At 38.7% G+C, this 22,464-nt stretch overlaps 1 protein-coding gene across 3 annotated transcripts in view; it reads right to left on the bottom strand.

The window, feature by feature from the left end:
• Positions 1–16,905, bottom strand: part of si:dkey-237i9.1 (SEC14-like protein 1) — a 34,703-nt gene extending 17,798 nt beyond the window's left edge. Inside the window, exons 1-3 of one of the 3 annotated variants that reach the window (XM_061047446.1) lie at positions 16,547–16,905; positions 15,539–15,564; positions 13,950–14,039 (exon numbers count right to left, since the gene is read on the bottom strand). In XM_061047446.1, the coding sequence (XP_060903429.1) occupies positions 13,950–14,039; positions 15,539–15,544 (96 nt within the window). In that variant the 5' untranslated portion in view covers positions 15,545–15,564; positions 16,547–16,905. The remainder of the gene's footprint in view (positions 1–13,949; positions 14,040–15,538; positions 15,565–16,546) is intronic. The other 2 variants (XM_061047447.1, XM_061047449.1) reach the window with 2 other exon arrangements.
• Positions 16,906–22,464: the final 5,559 nt, after the last annotated feature.

Genomic DNA, 22,464 nt, shown 5'->3' with positions numbered 1-22,464 from the left:
TCCTTTTCCCAAGTGCAGCACACAGAAACAGTTAATAATAGAACAACACAAATCCTGTCAAAGTTTCCATTCTGACTGAAACAGCTGTATATGTGAAACAAAGACTACAACAACGTTGTCCTCCAGTCTCCATGACGACAGGGTATGTTTGGACACATCTTAACTGACCAAGCCTTCAGGAATGGTTCCTGGAATTTAGCTGGAGACTGTAAGTGCTCTCTAGGGTAACACAAGTGTAGATATTCAGAACAATAGTAAAAGGTTACGTTGATTCCTTACTGCATGCACAAAGCACATGTTCCATAAGGATATAAGGTAATATGAGAAGAGCAGCGGTATGGAAACAAGAAATATTTAGCTCAGGAAGGATGCTTTAGAAAATGTAGAGAATAGAACATTTCAGGACTGGTGCATGTGTACTACAGGCAATAAAACAAGCATGCAGGCAGGCAGCTCAGCCATTATCTGGCTTGAACTTAGGACATCAAAATGATGATTTTGAGAGTTGTAACATTTGTCACTTTTGGCTATAATAAATGTTTTGTGATGTACAATAGACATCCCAGTTAAAAAGTGGAAGCAGCAAATCTACAGCATTACTGTAAAAATAAATACAGGCTTATTGAACTGACTTCAACCACCACCAACCCTAGGCAGGACAATGTCTTCATATTAAACCACAGCATAGTTGTACTTGTTGCACAGTAAGAAACACCCTCACCCCAAGGCAAAGATGTTGTAACATAGCAACACTTCTGATGCAACAGCAAAGCAGAAACTAAAGCAAGGCGCAGAAGACATTAACCGACTTGATGGTACATGTTCTTCCATACTGAGCTTTATACAGCATTCCCCTTAGAAATAAGCTCCCGTGTCAAAAACAGAGAGCCACAAACACAGCAGGAGGAGAGCATTCTCTTGTTGCTTCCACAAAGCAGTAGGATTTAAAAACATGATCCCTGACTTCCTACTCTATCCACTGTCCTATCTTCAGACAAAATACCATAAATAAATCTTAAAACAAAAAAAATCCACCTCTTAGTTGTGTTGCCATATGCATGACAAGACAAACATGACAAGACAAGACAAATATGAAATGGAAATGAGGGTCAAGCTGCTATGGTTAGGAGGAAATGTCCTGTCCTGTAAGTCTCCTGGGAAGTGTTCTGAACTGGGAGAACACTCTGAACTTCCTCATTGTGACATCTCTGGGGAATATAAAAATGGTTGTGTAATAAAGACAGCAGCCACCCAGAGGTCAGCCACCGCTATTTTTGTCAGCTGGATTCTCCTGCAGGAAGCAGGAACATTTTGGCTGAGGGGAATTTTTAAGATTTACCTGCTTGATAAGGACGGCATAAAGATGATGTCTAAAACAAACTGCATTTCAAAACCTGAAATGTAGAGACGCAGCAGTTGATAGTCCCATATTATATCTTACTGGACATACTGGACATTTCTTGTTTTGTTTTTTTATGCTCCATAGCCATGGTTGCCGCCAAGCGCCAAATGCGGGTAGATTTTCCGTTTGGCAGGTAAATTTCACAGGGCTATCCGCCACATGGCTGGTCAATGTTTATACCCAACAGACATGTTAACAAACTATGCTGAGTATTAAGTGCACTGTGTCTGCATTTATCAACAATAAAAATACACTTAACGATCGTCACATCATCTCACAGTCTGCTGTAGTCTGTGACCTTCACGCACACGGTTAAACAGAGTGGGGTTATAATCACTGACATTAGAGCACGCTATTTGCCCGCTCCACTTTTCTCTTCCAACACAATACCAATAAAGCAAGTGATTAAACGGTGAAAAAAGGACCATGCAGCATTTCTTATCCAATTACTCGAATAAGCGCCAGAATAATCGATAGATTACTTGATTACAAAATGACTGCAGCCTTAGTTTACTCTGTCCCTTTTTTATTCTACATTAAATAGAATGGGGGGGCTACACTGCGTTGCACTGTTATAAAGTCGCTGCTAGTAGCTGATGCAACTATCGGCGTCTTGCTTACACCCACGTATCAAACAATACCAAACTGTACTGAACCAAACCGGACCGCCTGGTGGAAACAGGGCTCATGTAGTACACAAGTAGTCCATCTAACAGTATCTTTCAGTGTCTTTCAGATTAATGAGCCTTACTGTCAAACAAACAACTAGAGGGTTTATTATCAGAGGGCTGTCCATCTTTAGGCCCTCTTAAGCTGCTCTCCAATGTTTCCTCTAAAAAAGACCCAACACATGTTGTATAACAAAAACACACCATCCATGATGGCGCGATACAAACAAACTCAGCTATGCGTCAGTGCTGTGGTTAGGCCTGTGACATCATTTAGCCATGTTTAGAGGCAAAAATCATTATGAGTTCCCACCCAGCACCTGAGGCAGTCCTGGACACTGACATGTTGGGGACTATGCTATAAGGGTTGGAACACATGAGCCCAGTCACATGTTTGTATTATGTTGGGGCAGGGGCACAGTCTGCATGTCAATAATCAATCAAACAGACTTGGTGAAGTGTTCGATGCTGTTTTCAAAGAAGGTAATAGGATCCATCCACTCCTGCCTTTACTGTGCCGCCAAATAAGAAATATGAGACGGGTTCTCTTTGTCACACATCCTGCTTCTGTAAATAATAGTCATGACGCACAAACTCAAGGAGACAACTGTTTACATAATATGAGGTGAAAAGGTTTCTAGAGAAGTGGGTATGGAGAAGGGCATATGGAGAGGAAAATTCCTCCCAGTTTTCATTCCAGAGAGTGAAGCTATAAATTCCAAACTAGGTCATGGAAGAGGAAAAGGGGAGAGCAGGAGGAAAGTTACTGAGCAAACAGCTTGAAAATTCAGTGTTTCTCGTGACTGGCTGAAATGCAAAGGGAAGTGTGAAAACAAAAGAAAACCTGTAGTAAAATGCTTACTTGAGAAATCATAATGCATGAGGATTTGCAGGTTACTTCAGATTCTTTCCTATAAGCCTGTGATTGATTCTCTTTGCTTTTCTTTTATTTAAGAAGACAGTTTCATAATATACTTACCAAGCAACTCAATTCAAAAATTTATATATTAAGAAAAATAAATAAGATGGGACAGAGCTTAAAAATATCTGCAAACTCTGATTTTAGGACTATTCTTTCAGTATCAGTGTATCGGTACATTAGGTGTAAAAGCACTACATTAAAGCCAGACTGAATTGGTATGTCTTAAGTTTACGTTTAACAGTATCACTATTTCCAGCTCCTCTCAGCTCCTCCAGCAGACTGCTCCAGCACCTCGGAGCATAATGGCTGAAAGCAGAGTCACCGAGAGTTTCTGTTTTACTCTGAGGAACAACTGAAAGAAAAGACCTGAACAATGATAGCAGGACCTGAGCTGGTTCGTTTAACGTTTCAACAAGACCGGTCTTACGAGCTTTTCATGTGGGCTTAAGTAGGTGAAAACACTCCTGGGAAAAGATCCTGATATGTATCAAGAGCCTCCACTGATGTCCCAGTTCTTTGCAGGTAGGCCAAACAGTTAAACACACTACACTTTGTTGATGTACAAAAAAAAATAATCCATTAAAAAGGCTTTAAATATGAATTCCAAAACTTAAAAAGGAGTAATGCAATGTTTTAACTTGCTGTAAAATCTAAAGAAAGAAAATGTATGTAGCTGAGTGATTGAATAGTTTTTCATTGGAACTAAAGGAAAAGGAAAATAGAAAGCTTCACCACCCATCAGGTCAGACGGCATATGAGCGTAGGTGTAGGCTGATGTAGGGTAGGAGAGACAACAAGCTCCTGATTGAACAGAGGCAACAATAGAGCCCTTGGTCTCTGCATGCCACACTACCCACTATCTCCTTGCAGTGTTCTCACAGCTACACTAAACATTGTAAAGGCAGAACTGTCTGCAACTATCAACTTTGAGAGAGGCCGGGTACAGTCTGCCAAGTCCACTGACCCTGCATGATGGTAAGGACCTAAATATTTGGTGGGCCATGTAATATGCTGAGTTGTAGTACTGGGTTATGCAAGTATGTCTTGGTGTGCGTGCGTGCATGCGTGCGTGCGTGTGCACACAAGGGAAAGGGAAGCAGCAGGATGGCCATCTGTTGGTTATCAAAAAGCCACAACAGTAAGAACCAAGAGTGCTGAACTAAATACATTTTTACTAAGACAAAACTCTGTCTCAGTAAACTGAACTTGTCAGCTCATTAACACATTTTTTTGCCGATACAATGAACAGAGTTGAGAATGGAATTTGCTTATGAATACAAAAACCTTCTGCAGTCATTTAACCATTTGTTTCAGCTTTACCTTCCAGCAATTATCAGGGAAATGTTTGGCATTTGTCAACCTTCCTGGAAGTCTATGGAGTTTCCCTGTTTAATTACACATCCTTACATCAATGACATCTTTTGAAGATTCAAACATGTTTGACGGAATATTGCGTTTAGCACATAGACTTTACATAACAATTGGTTATAGCCAATTATAATGACAGCTGGGATCGACCTCGAACGGGAAAAGCGGTAAGGATAATGGATTAATAGATGGATGGTTATAGCGAGCTCTTTTTTATCTGTCATAATTTTTTATCCAGTTCTAGCTTGATATTTTGCAGCCAGTAAAGACAATACTTGGATGGAAGGGTAGATGTGCATTGCTTTGCCTCTATCCTGGTTGAGTTGTATCCTTATACACACATCTTACACATAAGGAAGTCCAGTCATCTCCAAAGAGCACATGGAAAAGAGATCAACATATAGCCCCCTCTCTTTTTTCCTTCAGTAGTTTTAGTGCTTTTACCTCAACATTTCCAGGAAACAATCTGATACTCTGAAATCGCTTGCCGACTTTACAGAAACCATTTAATAAGGTCATCATGGTTGATGAAATAATTGAATGTTGAAGTTGAAAGCAAGAAGAAATAGTTCAAACATGACCCTGACATAACATATTATCTGACAAACATAGCAGTAAGCAGGCAGACGGCGTCACAGCATACTGTTCCCATTATTATTGACGTTACAAAACTGCCGCATAGATGTGAGTCACTACTCTGTGCCACGCTGCATTATATGCAGTGTAAACTACTACAGGGTCATTGTGTAAGGGTATGTGCGCACACATTTATCTTTGTCTAGCAGAATGGGGGAGGGGAGCTGTTGGAGCAGCATCTCGACCTTGCAGCAGGAAAAGAGGATGAATGAGTGTCCTGGTGATCAGTGAATGAAATCTGCTCCAGAATGTTCTCAAAGGCTGCAAGAGTCACGTGGAGTTGGTGCAGCTTTTTATCAATGCTGTTCCCAGCAGCAAAACCGGGCGATAAGCCCCCGTTCCAAAGGCAGGCCATAAGTCTTCACTGAATTTGGCAAACAGCATCTCGCCGAGTAAGTGAATTACACACTGCAGGCAGAGCTCTGACATGATTCATTTGGAGAGTAAATTGAAATTCTCTGAATCAGAACAGACAGGTGCAATGCTGAGGAAAGCGAATGTGGAAAGAATACATTAACAGCTAAAACAGAAAATATATCACTCGAAAAGAAAGATCAAATTTCATTCATAAATCTGAATAACATAAATTAGTTATTTGCATTCTTTCGGAGTGTTTCTGTCATTCAGATTAATTGGGAAAAAGGACATATACCAGAGCACCTTTTTTAGGATAGATATTTAATAACAAATTATTGAAATGCCCAAATTTCTCCGTTTAGGTAAGGTTGACACAAAGGTGAGTGTTTGCTTGTGTAAGTACTAGCCTGAGATGTAAGACCTTGAGAGAAATGGGTAACAAACAAGAAGCCTCTCACGTTGGATTAAATAGATAGAATATTGCCTGAGATGCCTTAGAGACGGATAATTGTGAAGCAGAGGCCCTGAGCAGACCTGGCTATAAGTGGGTCAGCAAAAGGTGGGACAGGATGTCAGCCTGGCAGGGCTGCTATGTGCTTATCCAAGGCTGGACAGAGAAAATTGGGACAGCAGGATTATACAGCTTAGCAGTCTACAGGCACAAAATAATTTGTTGGCATTCCATGTTCACTAAAAGGTGTTAGAGGTGGTCTACATACAGGTAATAATAGAAGGCACTAAGAGCTCAAAGTAGTTCACGGACTCAGATCTGAGATTTTTCGTGCAGCAGGAACAAAACTAAGCTGATAAAAAAATATCTTCTTTAAACCCTTTCTTTGTATAGCATGAACATGTGAGCTCTGCTGTTTAAAAAAGTGTGGTTACACATCAAGGGAAAGCATGTACTTCTTGGAATAAAATATTTTTGTTCCCCATGATGGATGTTTAAACATATCTTCCATCACCTTGTGTTCAAGCTTCTCTGACATTCGCTACTGGCAGAATACACATAGACCAGTTTTTCAGAAAGACAACAGGGGAACACAAACAAAATGAAAAACCGCAGATGATAGCAGCAGCATAAGACAAAAGAGGAACAGGAATTAAAAGCAGAACTGGTCAATGTTTTCCATGAATGTACTAAAGTAGAAAAATATTTCAAAAGATGAGATCGCCCAAGTTCAAAGTATTCAAGTTTTTTGTTCAAACTAGGTTTCATTATAGGTCCTGTTTTATATCTTTTCAAACACCTCATAAAATAAGTGAACCGTGACGCTAAGCAGTTCATGCAACCCTGGATTATAGGAAACAATCGTTTTCAGTAATACAGTGTTGACCTCATTTACAAGCCTTTGGCAACACCTAGATATAGAGCAAACAAGTTCCAGACTGTCTGAGACAGGAGCATGTGAGGGACACTTTTCAACCGTAGCTTTAACCTGAGTGGTACAGAATGCTTGGGCCCAGCAAAAAAAAAAAACAACTTCATTATGATACTCTCAAGTTGCATCATTGCTTCCCAGAGGCTACTGTAATGGAGGTCAGAGATTAGCCTTATAAGATGCTAATACAGTCTGGGTCATTCTGCATCCTCTCCCTCTCGTTACTTTACCCCATTTCTGTTCAGACCAGTAAGTCCTGTCCCGTTTTATCATCTTTCAGCCACATTTTCTGTTTCTTGTGCTCAAATTACTTGAGAAATTTAGATCACTGTAATGCCTTTTAGTCCTTTTTTCCATATAAGAGGGTTTAACAGACCTGATGACATGGTTTCCTGCAGTTTACGTTTGAAACATTTTAATGGAATGAAAACATTGCGTATCTTAAGCATACATGTGTTGTGTTAATTGCTGCAGAAAGTGATAAAAAGATTCATGAAGAAGGAAATGCCTCCTGATGGTGCCAGAAATCCTGCAGGCATTAAACTATTAGGGCACATCCTGTTCCTTGCCCTGTAGTAAATCTACTGGGACAGGGGCAGGACCAAAGCGCTTTGTCCTCATGGATTAACTACACAAACATACGTTTCCATGGAGCAGGTCAGCTAGTTGCTAGGGTGAGGATGCTTGATTATGGCAAAAAAAATATGGCATATCATAATCATGATTATTTTGATTGAGGGTCACGATTAATAAACATGATTACCACTACTTATTGATTTTCAAACATCTGCATCACATGCACTAATCTCACTTAAACACTCTTTAAAAATATATATATATGTATTTATATACGGTATATATACCTTTATTCGATAGGACAGTAGATAGAGTCAGAAAACAGGGAGAGAGAGAGTGGGGAATGACATGCAAGAAAAGAGCCACAGGCTGGACTTGAACCCAGGCCGCCCGCATGGAGGAATATAACTTCTGTACATGGGGCGTGACCGAACCGCTATGCCATCTGCGCCCCCAAACTAAAACACTTAAACATTCTCAACACTTTGAAAAACAAGCAATACAGGAAAAAAACTAAGGGAAAAATAAAAATTATACTTAAAAATACATTAACCTTGTTTTTCAGGTAGTGGTAATGTTTTTTGAAGCGAGAATAAATAACAACACTTTCAAACATGTTCCACACGACTAAACAAGTGCAGCACAGCATGCGGCACAGTAATCACTTAATCTTGATTATCTTGTTTTCATGATCTTGGAAAGCCAAAATCGTAATTGAAATCGAAATTCAATTAAATGCCCAGCACTAGGCGAAGGTAGGCTTTGCCTCTCTTAATAACTTCTCTCTTCAGCATGAGCACTAGTCTGATGGTTGAAGGCCTTCAGGGATAGTTATTGTCTTTTCAACTGAACTAACCGGCAGCATTGAGTAAGCTCTTATTTACTATTCCAGGCTGAGCCAGTTTTTCATTTCTCCTGGTGCAACAGACTCTATTCTTCTTCTGCGGATTTGTTCCAGAAGCAACTGTCCCTTCAGGCCTGAAATAACAGCCAGAGGGTGAATGTATTGTGTATTTGACATTCCTATGTGACTCCCTGAGGATAAACTAGAGGCTCTGAAACTGTGCAGCTACAATAATGGCAGCAACAACATTTCCTGTTTATGACCAGCAGCAGTACTCGGTGGACAACCGCACTTCCTTACTTCAGTGATATGTAAACTCTCCATGACAAAAGAAAGAGCAACTTTTGGAGTTATAAGAAGACTGTGAATACAAATACTTGTGGGTTTTGAGGAAGCACAAAGAAACCCATTCCACTGATATGTACAGCTCTTTGAGGGGCAAAAGCGTTTGTGCACAATTTTGCTTTATCTATAAAGGAAGTTAGACAGAAGGTTCAATGGCGTGCATTTCACTCTGGTACGATTCGGTTCTTAGAGCTTTCCTCTTAAAGCAACATTATGGAAGAATTTGGTTTGTTGCACTTTGGTGCTTACCAAAGGTCTCTGAGTGCAACTGCACTGTCGTGGAACAAATGTCAGCCTCAACATAAAAATTCCAATACTGGAATATTACGGTGCATGCAATGCTGACTTAAGTGCCTCATCTGGTGCTGTCAACTTTCTTTGTATAGCTTTTGATCACTGTTGCCATCTACTTCACAAGATGAAATCAAAACAAGAAAAGCAACACCTACCAGTAGAACGAGTGCTCACTGGAGCTGTGGAATTTATGAGTCAAATACAATTCAGTTGTTTAATATGAATGCTTGACTCATTTTTTTCATTTACTATTATTCTGTGCTTCACCAAACTCCCCAAACACTCTGAGTCTCATGCTTTATCAGACAGATACAAATTACAAAGTCTTCCAAATCTACTGACTGTCAGCCCTATTTTTATATTTCCTGTCAACTATTTTCTTACAGAGTCGAGTCACATCAGCATTATTTTACTGCAAGTTTTAGCAGATAGAGGAATTGGTAAGCTAGTGAGGTAAGGTTAGCAGCGGTTCAGCTAGCAGCCCCCAAAGCCTTAGAGAAATCTGATTGTTAGCATGAAGCTGCTCTATTCTAACGACCGGGTCTGCTTGTTTGGGAGAAGAGGAGGCCCTTGCAGGTAATTCCTTTTTAGTAAAAACCTTTTAAATAATGAAGGACTCAGGTCTCCAAACCTTAGAACAAGCCAATGACCTATAAACAAGCTCATAGATCCTTCTGATGCACTGAGGCTGCCAAATAGCATTGGAGAAACCTTTATTACAAACATGAACCAGCCAAATCCAGTGTTTTGACCTACTTTAACAACTGCATCAGTTTGTTTTTCAGAGAAGGAGACCTTTGTGGTTAAAGGTACAATCATCTTTTTAAAAAATTGAGTGGTAAAAGTGACCAGTGTCTGCTATGGTTTTGCTCCTGTGCTGCTCTGTATACGATAATGAAACCTAACATATCAGTACAGAGATTCTGACAAAATGCAATTCAAAACATGATCCTTTCACCCGGCTTTTTTGAATGTCAAATTCATGGGGTGACCCTGGTGCTGCCATTTTTCCTTTTTGTTTATTTTCTTGCTTTTGTGTCCAGATTGTGGAACCGTTTAAGTCAAAGCCATATCAGTCAATTGTCTTTAGAGAAAGAAGTTCAGAATTGTGCAGTAAAAAATACAGATCACAAAATCATACAGGATTTTAAACTACCATGGAGGGATCATGCATTGAACGGCTGTCACAACTGGGAATACTGAGCATATACGTTCAGAGCAGGGTATGGTTACCAATGAAGAACGAAAACAGCTGAGGGGCATCTGAGATCCAAGTCTGGTTTATGCAACAGTTGATTTAAGTCACAGTGGTGTTAGGCAAAGGTTGGAATACTTTGATAGCACCTGTCAGTGGGCCTGTCGAGTGGCTCCTCGAGGCCATGTGAAGACAGGCTTTATCTCACTGAGACTAAAAGAATGCATTTAAAGAACGGAGGAATGTTGAGCCTTGGTTTTTATCTTCAGTAGAATTGATGGGTATTTGAAAGACCTGACAGTATCCAAACAAAAGTGTCAAGCGGAGAGAGTTCACTAAATTCCTTAAAGCAAAATGTCAAATATAATTCCCCTTCAGAGGAAAAGGAGAAGCCATTACTGGCAAATACTTAAGATGCTTCTAACACAGAACACCCGGGAGGAATAACAAGGTCAAACAAAGCCTTTAGTAATTTGTCATGATGTTCTTAGTCTATACATCTGCCTGCCGGCAATATGTACACTTTCCACAAGATGAAAGATGGAATGATCTTCACACAAAGTAGCTGATTCCTGTTTAACAACCTACTGCATTTGTGAGAAACTATCAAAGTTCTATTATGTTACAGTCCTTTGCTGCAGTGGCAGAACGGCTATAGGAAGTAAAAGGGAGAGATTCCACTGAGTTTTCAATAAAGAGAGCGAGCAAGTGTTGTGACGCACCATTAAGTCTGCTCTGCAGTGTCTGCAAGAATTCTCTCTGCAGAGGAAAGTCATAAGAGGGGAAAATAATTCAATTGCAATTTACTGAGCATCAAATTGAGTCAAATTAACATTCTAGTTAATTTATGACTCAAAGCTTAAATACAAATTATTACCACATTGCTTCTGATTTAACTTATAAAACACAACGCTTTTTTGTTGTCTCAAACCTTTAGAACAAGCCTTATCAGTTGGTTGGCTAGTTTAAAAACATGCAGTGAAGTCGGCTTGTGCCATCTCTAAAAGGTGGGTCAGCTTCAGCTTATAAATTATATTGAGTTTGCTATGTTGCGATCCCTTTTTTCCTGCTTCTGCTGCATGTGCAGACCCAGATATACCAGCCCCCTATTTATAGCAATCTGTTCCCCCAGTGCTCAATCCAGCCAGTGCTAAGAAGATTTACTCTTGCTGCTTCCTCTTTCTCGCCGGAGTAAAAGCTGATTTCCATTTAAAGAAAACAGCCTGTCTGTAACTTGTTGTGCTCTGAACCCACGACAGGAACTCACCCTGGACTCATTTTAACTGCACAGAAAGCAGGAAGAGTCATACACTGCTGTTATAATCAGAACAACCCCATAGAACATCTTTTACTGTTGAAATGGTGCATGGTTGTTTAACAAGGCTAAGACTGTTTTAGTAAAATTATGTAAATGCACAACTGTAAACAGCATGTTGTGTCAAAACATTGCTGTAAAAAATGATCCAGCCAAAATGCAATCATTTTGTGATTAAAATATATATGATTGTTAAGATGTGTTCACTTTTATTCAGAGGTGTGAAAAGAATTGAAAATGTATTTGTTTATTGTCGTACTGAAACAGTTTTGTCATAAATAGATTGAGTAAGGAGATACTGCAGGGTCTCAAACATTGTTTTCTATTTGGTGTAGTGATGCATCGATCCAATCCTGGTATCGGACATCTGTCCAATCGTGGCTTAAATACCTAGATAGGGTATCATTGCAAAGACGCAGGAAACTTCCTGTTGTAACGTCTCCGGTGATGAACAGTTGGGACCGCGGTGCAGTTTGCAATTACGTACTTCATTTCTCAATGCCTTCTGTCTGGCTTCTTCAAGAATGTAGGGAACACTTATCCGCAGAGTTAATGTATGTAAAAGCTAAAAACTTCACTGCAGATACCTAGAGCCATTATGTTACGCAACATTGTAGAAACACTTTATCAGTTTACTAACGTGCATGACATTTTAAGAGACAATGCTAACAACATGAAAAGGCCATGAACAACAAAAGGAGTGCACAGCTTCCGCTGCTTTGCACACATGATGCAGCTCAAGCAGTGTTCACTGTGACAGCAGAGGGTGAGTGAAGTTATTACAAGGGAAGTGTTACACAGACTGTGAGTCAGATTGTGACAGTAATCTAGTCTGTATGTATTTATTTATGTATTTAAAGTTGTTTTACAAAGTTGGGAAAACCTCTCATCCTCACAGTGAGGTATACAGGTTCTTATTTTAAAACTATCGGCCGAATCTGTATCAGCAGGTACCTATACGTTAACCCAGGTATCCGATCGGTATCGGACCTCAAACATTGGATTGGTGCATCTATAATTTGGTGGCTTCAGCATTATTCTACAGCACTAAGGTAAAGACTGACTGAGCAGTTTTGCATGCCAAACATGCAACACATGGAAAAAGAAATTCACGTAATGGACATGCATTTCTACAGACACTTTCTGTACTGCAGGCGGTGAGGTGAAAGAATACATGCAGAAATGTAGTCATGTAGCAATGCAAGGCACTGAATCTTTTACACCTCAAATGGACTACTGCTGCAGCGTGTGCAGTTTAACCAATGTGTGACATAACAGCACAGTCATGTTGTACATCTAGATTTTGAGTGTGCAGTTCTACAGCTCAACAACTGGGTGTAAAATGAACAGGTCTAAAAACCATTAGCAGACAGCAAAGCAATATGGACAAATTATTTTTAGTAGCCCGTCTATAAGAAGGTACATCCTCACTAATAAGTTTTCATTTTATAATTAGGTTTTAAAACCAAAATGATCCAAGTCCAGACAAGCATTTATGTGCAATTACACAACTAATCTCCGTGCAAACTAACACATCTAAAACACAAATCATAAGACCATTATTGTACTCCGAGCATCTGTATTCTTGTCTGAACAGGCACACACAAATTGGACGGTTCTTTCACTGAAAACAGTGGCAATCCATTTAGGGCTGATTACAAAGCTCGACCTGGTAATCGCTTGAACAATAGCTTTTCTTCTGTGTAAGCATGGCGGTACAGTACATAATGCAAAATGGAAAAATAAAAGAATAGTAGCTAGCATGAACCATTTCAGCGGGTGTCATCTACGTTTAGGTAAGAAATGAAAGTCAAGCTGGGTATTTTTGTTCTCTCCTGAAAATATGAACCATGTGACACATCCATAACAAAGAGGTAAGGGGAAATAGTGACTAAGACCCAATCAGCAAGAGAATGTGGGTACCTGCTTCATTATTTCAAAGCGTATCAGTTTCTGTTTTCAAATTAAAACAAGGTCAGTTGTCTTCTAAATGTCTTCTTTAGAGACTTTAGAAGGCTGTACTAGTCTGGATAGCAGCCAGAAAAGGAGCAAAATATTTATGTTTTCAAACAAAATTCATGTGGACAGCGTATTGGAATATGGAATATGGAAGAGTATTGTGTACGTTGCAGGGGTTTAAAGTCTTTATTTGCACTGGTTTTCCCCATCAAGTTCATCACTGGTCTGTTTTCTGTGTTTTCATTTGTTTGTAAGTTTTTCTTCAAAAAGAAAGAAACTGAAAAAATCTCCAGGTCATTTCCTTTAGTCAGACATAAAGTGTTTACTTTGTTACACACTGTTACATAGAACATTTCTATATGTTTAAAGTTGTCATGGCTCATCCCCCATGCTTATAGTCGTGTTTCTGTACATCTGGCAGATCGCCAAGACAGCACTGTCAGTGCACTTAGAAAAACAAACAACTCAAACTATATGTAAGTTAGAATAGTGATATTAGGTTGTGGGAAGGTGAACTGCCTTCAGAAACAGTTGTGAGTCTGTGAGCCAATCACATGCAAGGTGTGCAATTAAATTACTACTTTCTGAGGGTGACCCAAATGACAGTATGACATAACTGTGCCTCTATGACATGTAATATTCATGTAGACAGAGGACTGACTGTGAGTACAGGTAGAGACACTTACCGCCATCACAAGCTCAAAGGGATACTTGTACACCCGCACAGGTGACTGGTACTTCTGCACCATGATGGGGATTACAGTAACACCAACAACCTGAACGGAAAAAAAAGGATGAGATAAAACAAAGATGTGCAATCTGAGGTCAAAGATGTGGCCGTGCATTTTATTTACTCTTGAAAACATGAACTGAGTCCCAAAATGTAAACATTACTACATGTGGCACCTAAGCACTTAACGATACTGATGCTACTGTTGATAATGATGATTTTATAACTATAACTGTGCCATACACAGATTGCCTCTGTGCACAGCCTGTCAGCACCTGTTCTTATTTTTATTTCTAAATCACAGATGCACCTCCCTTTGGATAAAAGCATCTGCTAAATTAAAGTGTAGAACTGTAGAATGCTAAAGATGTGTTTTGTCTGACTGCTTAAATCACGCCCATGACCTTGTGGGAGAGTGTGTATGTGTTTGTATGTTGGCAAGCAGCCATGCAAACTAGAAAAATGAGTACAGCGATGGGCTGGAGAAGAGAATTCTCCTGAGCCGTGACTGGGGAGCTCATTGATCAACGGATGCAGCATTTCCCGCTCATTTGTCAAACAGAGGCTTTACCACTGCAATGACTTCAACTGCAAACTATCAGAGATATGAATGAGCTATGTACTATTGATTGTCTGTACAAAACTCAAGTCACAACTACACTCTACAGCACATAAATAAAAAATGGGCAGGTACATTTCTACACACTTCTTTCTCATGTAAACAGCCAATTTCACATGCAGGAGCGTTGTTGTAGAGGCTAGGGACAATGTAAAACACATTTTCATTAATTCTACAATTCACATCAGAGAGTAAGTATAACACAAGCAAGGATCTAGAAAAAAGGGAACAATGTCAGTAAGAGCAAACGATCAGCTTTGAGTCTGATTGGACACACAGGTGCTGACAGGAAGTGACCAGAGGCAAAGCACAACATTGAGGGCAGTTCTTGAGAGCTCTAATCAGTATAGAAACCATCTTATAAGTCGTTGTTATCAAACAAAAAACATCGTCGTTACCATCATCATCATCAATAATATGGAGACCATCATCATTAAGTTAGTAGGTATTCATGAAAGAGCTGGGTCTTTAGATTTTTCTTAAAGGTGCAGAGGGACTCTGCAGATCAAATGGAGTTTGGAATCTTTAAAGGCATGAAAGGAATCTTTTAGTCACTTTAACCATGAACTTTTGTCATATTTCATCCCGTGATGTGCTGCAAAGATGAGAACTATGCTTACTCCAAACAATCTGAAAGAAGTGCAGAGTGTATCTTGAACTTCATGTTCTGCGCACAGACACACACAGACTTCATTTTTTAGCATGCTCATACATGCCTGTAACTCCTGCTATGCAGTAATGGGAATTTGGCTGCAAGGAAGGGAGTGACAAGTGAGCTAACGTCCCAGCACTACTGCTCATAGAGGGATCAAGGAGGGCAGACTAAATTTAAACGGGCTAAGAAGACAGACATCATACTAAACAGGTCGTCACAGTATGCTTCTCTAAACAACACACCAAGCACTGCTACTACTATATATAATTACCGTCATGCTTCAGGATCTGTAAACAACTTAAAAGACACGTCAAAATTAGATAATTACTTTACTTACGAGACTTTAGGTAACAGTCTAAAACACACCACATGTTTAGTACTATTTCTGTTTTAATGTACTTTTACTAACGCTTTCATTTTTGCGATGTGAAAGTGTTTCCTATGTTGTGAATGTTTTCTTGTCAGTAATTTCGGTCTTCGAACATTTAGCTCTGAGCAATGAGGGACAAAAAATGACTAAAGTATAAATAAATAAATGTTGGGAGAAATGCATACAATAATGTATAAATAAATAAATAATTAAATAAATGCATCAATAAATATATAAATGCTGAAAACAATACATCAATGAATATATAATAAATACACTTTGTTAATGAAAACGGCTATTTATATACTTTTACATGTATTTATTCATTTATTAGCGTATTTCTACAGTTATATATGTATCAATGCATACATTTCCACATTAATTGAGTTATTCATTTATTTCCGTATTTTTACATTTACACATATATTTATTTCTGTGTCCAGGTCGTAAGAGGAAAAGTATATATGTAAATTTGCTTCTGTCTGTTTTTTAATCACTTAATGTACTTTTCCTTGTACAACATGGACACAGAAACACATAAATAAATATATGAATACATTTATTTATATATTTATTGATACATTATTGTATGCATTTCTCCCAACACACACACACACACACACACACACACACACACACACACACACACACACACACACACACACACACACACACACACACACACACACACACACACACACACACACACACACACACACACACACACACACACACACACACACACACACTTCAGTGTATCTTCAACATTTGACACGCTGACTTCTTAACGTTGTTCTCAATGTTACACGACAACATAACTGGCTAACTGTGACTAGCCCGCAAGCTAGCGCTAACTTTACAAAACGCTGTTAACTTAACATACATTTTTATATATTTTTTTTAGCTTACCGTTGATCAAAGTATGAAATATTTCAGGGCTCCTTTCCTAATCTCAGTGGCTGTTTCTTCTGAAAGGGTTATCCGAGTATACTCTTGCCATTCCCCTGCTAGGTTCTTTACTTCGCCGGGTCCGGGCAGTGACTGAAGCCAGGAGCTAGCAGTGGTTAGCTTTATTGTGCTAAAGGAAGCAGCTCCGGAGCAACCCGTGGAGCCCGGCGCTAACGGGTGGATTAAAGACGGTAAAATAGACTCCCTCAGCGGTCCACCACTGACTGCTAAACGACGCTTGGATGGATGAAGCGCCGGCGCAGGAGGTCAGTAAAGTCTCTCTGTCCTCTCCTCCTCTCAGTCATGCTTGTGATGATGCCGTCGCTCCTCCCCTTTTATAAACTCAGTTTTTTTCCACCTCTCAAGCAGTGCAGTGCTGGGTTCATAAAAACCTGCTGCCAGATGACTGTAGCTGATCAAGTGAAGGACTAACACCAGAGAGCAATCATTCCTGAGCACAGTAAATACTTAGGCTAAATAAAAAATGTAATGTATCTTAGTCCTCAAGAAACAGAATTAGTGGTTTTGTATGCCTTCATCTTGAATCTGCAGTGATAGGCTTTGAACAATGTATTTAGGCCTACAGTTTCATTTGCATTCAGCTCAGTAGTGTTCACCAAATTGATATCATATTTACAGTCTATGATTTAAATGCAATATAGCACAACTTCAGAAGGTCAACACTTTTTTTTTTTTTTTTTTTATATTCAGGTCTAATTACGACGTGAGGTCTATTTTTTTTCCTCAACTGTTTACAGGTTCTTGTTTAAATTTCACATATATTTTTTATCCCTGCACAGGTTATGTGCATTTCTTGTATAAGTCTATTTTTAATTGCATCTAGGGGTATTCTTTAAATCTTTTTGGGGGGTAAATATATATGTATGGGAGGGGGGGGCGTCGGTTTTGTGGTTAATTTGTAAACAAATGTTTCATGTACGTCTTTGTAACCTGCTACTGGATGCTTTGAATTTCCCTCGGGATCAATAAAGTATCTATCTATCTATCTATCTATCTATCTATCTATAGTGGCCTGTCTGTTATTCCCTAAGTCATATATAGCCAAAGTAAACAAAATCCTTCAGTCCAGAACAAAAGAAGTGGCTCTAGATTTTTTGGACAGAGTGGCCCAAATTGGGATTTGATTTATGCAAGGTTAGCATGAAGAAGCCTACTTGTAGCAGACATTTCTGAGAGGCATAATCATATCCACTTAAATAACTGACATTGAGGTTTCATACAGGTGTTACACTCCTGACGCTATAGGTGTTTAATTTAAATTAAATAAAGTGGCAGAAGACAGAATTCCCATGCTTTATCCTTAAGACTGAAAGAGATCTCCATAAGCCACTGTTACAATAAATAAATAAATACCACAAAAGCTAATGTTGTTTTGAACATCAGTCCTGCATAAGACTGCGCAGTTAGCAAGTCTATGGATAATGGCACCTAGGGGGGCCAATCTGATCGTTGGGGCACATGCTATACCACTCAAAAAACAACCCTGGTCACCAAAAACTATGTAACATATAGGCTACGACTGACATTTAAACATTTAACAACAAAAAAAAACACACTGCAGGTTTGAGCATTAACAAATTTGATGGGTGATAGCTTATTTGTTGATGACCTGGATACTTAAAGGGTAAATCTGGAGAACTTTAATTGACTCTTTGCAATGCAATTGAAAGATTGAAAACAGATTAAAAAAAATGTTAGGATTGTGGTCCAAATAGAAGCATAAGAGTCCATGATATCTAATATTTCAGATCAGAGACAGGGGAAAGCTAAAAAAAAAAAAAAAAAAAACGACAACTGAATCCTACATTTCCCAAAATGCATTTCATCTCATTATTTAGGCTACTTAGAATAAATGCCACACAATTATATGATCAAATGTTGCAATTTTCATTTTTCATCGCATTGCTGTTGCTGTTTTAAGATAAAGTTAAAGCTAATCTAATGAAGTTCATACAAAGGGTTATAAAGGTGGAAAAAAAAAACATTTAATAAACTGGCATGTGACAGACTGTGTGCTGAGAGCTACAAATTAAAGAAGGCCAATTTGTTCCACTACAGCTTGTTTTTTCTAATGATCTGAATCTAATCTATCTTCGAATGAAATAGCCAACTGAATAAAGACTTTTGACTTTTTGTACAAGAGTACTTTAGTTCTTCCACCTTTTTGAACTACTGTAAAGAACCTTTAATTTGTGACGATCTTTGGGACCCTTAAGGACAAAGAGGCATTAAAAATGTCTGAAATGAAAGAAATGCAAACACATCATTAAATCAGCCATTAACAATACACATATGACAGCATCTAATATTTGCACAAATTAGTTTGACGTCAAACTATAATGACTTTATTTGCCTTGTTGATGACTAAATATGTCTGGTCTTTGCTCCATTCTCTGATCTTCTGTTTAGTTCTCAGAGTTAAATACTCACATCCTAATTATGTAAGAGGTTTAGCAGCGATGTCAGAGGATGATAGCATTGTGCTTCAAAGGACAGGCTAGTTGAGTGTGCACGGCTTACACCAAGGCCTGCCACCACAGCAAACCTTAAAGAACAACAGCAGTTACTTTAAAAAAAAAAAAAAAAAAAAAAAAAAAGACATGTTATTATATAATGTCTGGACTTCATTGTGAAAACAAAGTCTTACTCTGTTTATTTTGTCATGAAAATAGGATGTGTTAGTACATATCACCACTCTGGCTCAGACTGAGACAAAGTCAATGTAAAAGGTTTTAAAACCATTACATGTTTATATACAGTGTGAGATATACTCTCTCGCTCTGATTCTGGCAAAAAGAGAAATAATGTTTATGTGCTATAACTGAAGCATTCTCAATTGATCCTTCTTCCATCACTCCGTTTGGAAGATGACTTGTCATCAGTGCACTTGCACATGTGAGTTAAAGGCATAAGAATACATTTTTTTTAAGTTGGGATACTGTAAATTGAGATACTTCTGGCCAATAACAAAAGAACAGAAAAAATAGCATGGCTGCTTGAAAAAAAAAAAAAGAGATCTAATGTGGAACTTTGGAACATTTAAAATGGATGTGCAGTGCCGTCTAGTGGAGAATGACTGCAGTTACATTAAAACACACACGCACACACACAAGCACGCACACACACGGACACACACACGCACGCACGCACACACACGGACACACACACGGACACACACACTCACACACACACACACACACACACACACACACACACACACGGCTGCACTAAATATCTTTTCACTGATTATTAATCTGCCAGATGTTGTCTAATTTACAAAATATAATGCTTTGGCTTCACCTCTCTGTGTAACCTCTGCCTGCTGAAGATGAAGCCTACGGTAGCCATGAAGTGCAAAACACAACAACAAATAAGAAAACACAACGATAAATCACAAAACACAACAACAAATAAGAAAACACAACGATAAATCACAAAACACAACGATAAATCACAAAACACAACAACAAATAAGAAAACACAAGAACAAATAAGAAAACACAACGACAAATCACAAAACACAAGAACAAATAAAAAAACACAAGAACAAATAAGAAAACACAACAACAAATAAGAAAACACAACAACAAATAAGAAAACACAACAACAAATAAGAAAACACAACAACAAATCAAAAAACACAACAACAAATCAAAAAACACAACAACAAATAAGAAAACACAACAACAAATCAAAAAACACAACAACAAATCAAAAAACACAATGACATTACAGTTTTTTTCCAATTGCTAACACACTAAAATGACATGCATAGCACAATTATTTAAACTGACACACAGAGAGCAAAACTTCTTCTCAAGTCTCCAAAAGTCTAAACACATTTTCTGCTTTACACACATTTTGCAATTCAAAATGGCATTTTTTAAATGCACTGAACACGGTTCTCTGCATAAGACACAACAATCTAACATAAAGTCACATGTTTGCCATCTCAAAACACTGCCATTCAAAATGACACTACATGAGCTAATTGGCCAATATATGTGCCACCTGGCCAAACACCTCAATGGTTAATTGTTATCACTTCAATCAGGAAGTAAGCACTATGAAAAGACCACAAGTGAGCACCTTTTTTTTTTACAACAACGATGGAAGACGTTGCAGAGAGAGGAAGAGGGAGGGTGAGAATGAGAATGAGAATGAGAATGAGAATGAGAGGGGGAGGAAGAGGAAGAGGGAGGGTGAGAAGTAGGGGTAGAGCTGGTAGAAGAGTTCATGGCCAAAGAAGAAAACAACTTTCAAATGAAATCAGAGCAACCTTAGTTGATCATACCATCAACCATGGGCTGACAATGTGAGAGGCTGGACAGAGAGTGCAGCCCAACTTGAGCTGTTTTACTGTACTGGTATATGTAGCACTGACTTGTTTGGTGAAAAATAAAAAAATAAATGTTTCAACAGCATGTGTGTGTATCTGCAAATATTTCTGTGCATGTGAACAATCTGAAGAATTTTCTACAATTAGAACTATGTTAGTATTATGGCAAAGCATACTAAAGATGAGAGTGCTTTTCATTATGCCCAACAGTGTGTAGTTGGTTAGACTAAAATCTGGTAATATGAATGGAGTGTGTGCCATTTGGTGCAAAAGTTTGATTTTGATAATGCTATGTGTAGTTTTGGTTGCAGTGCTTCATTTTGCAGGATACATGAGGTATTTTGCAGTTTGTGTGTGTGGTTTTGTGAATTGTGTTAAGTATTTTGATAAAACCAGCCTAGTTTGCAAAAAAAACTGTACAGCTGTAACAGCTCAAAATGAAATATAATAACATAATAGGCTCATATTGATTTAAAGTTAACTTCATTCAGAGTTTATTTGAATGTGCATTAACTTTATCCTCAACATAAAGCTGTATTCACACACATAGGCTAAATGTCCTCTCATCTTTATCCTGTTTAGTTTATAAATTAACCCTATTAAATTAACATCTCCCGACGTTAATGTAGCATAGGCTCTAATTCCCTACGGAGTAATGCAGCCCCTTCATACCGACTTAAAGACATGCCATGTTCGATAAAACAGTTAGTTTTATACGCTGTAGTAGGCTATTGCCATCCTAACATATCATATTAAAACAACCTGGATTTTTATTCAGACGAACGGTGAAGCTTCACTAACACGACGTGATACAGACTGAATGATAGAATGAGGAAGTGAAACGACGTTTCTGGCTCTCAAAGAGGGAGGAGACCTAGAGAAACTCGGGGTTCGTTGAAGAAAACCTGCTCCCGACCAGGTTAGGTTCACAGACTCAGTTACCATAGTAATTGACTCAGAGGTAAACTAACCTCTCCCTCTGAAACGGGCTGGAGTTACCCCTCTTTCTCGGGTTTGAGTGACCTCCTCTTCTGAAACGGAATACCCAGAGTTTCCCTCATTTCGGGGTTAACTGACTCAGAGTATACACAAAACCTTCTTTCAGAAACAGGCCCAAGGTGTGTAAGTGACTGCGTCAGAGTCAAACAATGTTTATCAGCAGTCACAGGGGATAATACGATCACTCTTAATGGATGTAAAATCTCGTAACCTCTTGCTACAACCACTGCAAACCACGGTCGTACATTTTCTGGGAGCTCTTTGCCACAATTTGGGCAATACATCATGAATTTTAAATCTCCGCTTACTTCTTTGACATTTCTCTGCCTGGCTCCCAAAAGCGTATGAAGCGTTTACTTCCGGTTAAAAAGACAGAAATTGTGTTCGTCCAATCAGCGACGATCCTTGTCGACTGCAGGTACCTACCTTTTCCGTTAAAGTTAATGTCATTGTGTTTTGTGATTTGTTGTTGTGTTTTGTGTTTTGTTGTTGTGTTTTTTGATTTGTTGTTGTGTTTTTT

The sequence above is a fragment of the Labrus mixtus genome, chromosome 2 (genome assembly GCF_963584025.1).
Source record: "Labrus mixtus chromosome 2, fLabMix1.1, whole genome shotgun sequence".
NCBI lineage: Eukaryota > Metazoa > Chordata > Actinopteri > Labriformes > Labridae > Labrus > Labrus mixtus.
This window is presented reverse-complemented; position numbering and strand designations above follow the sequence as displayed.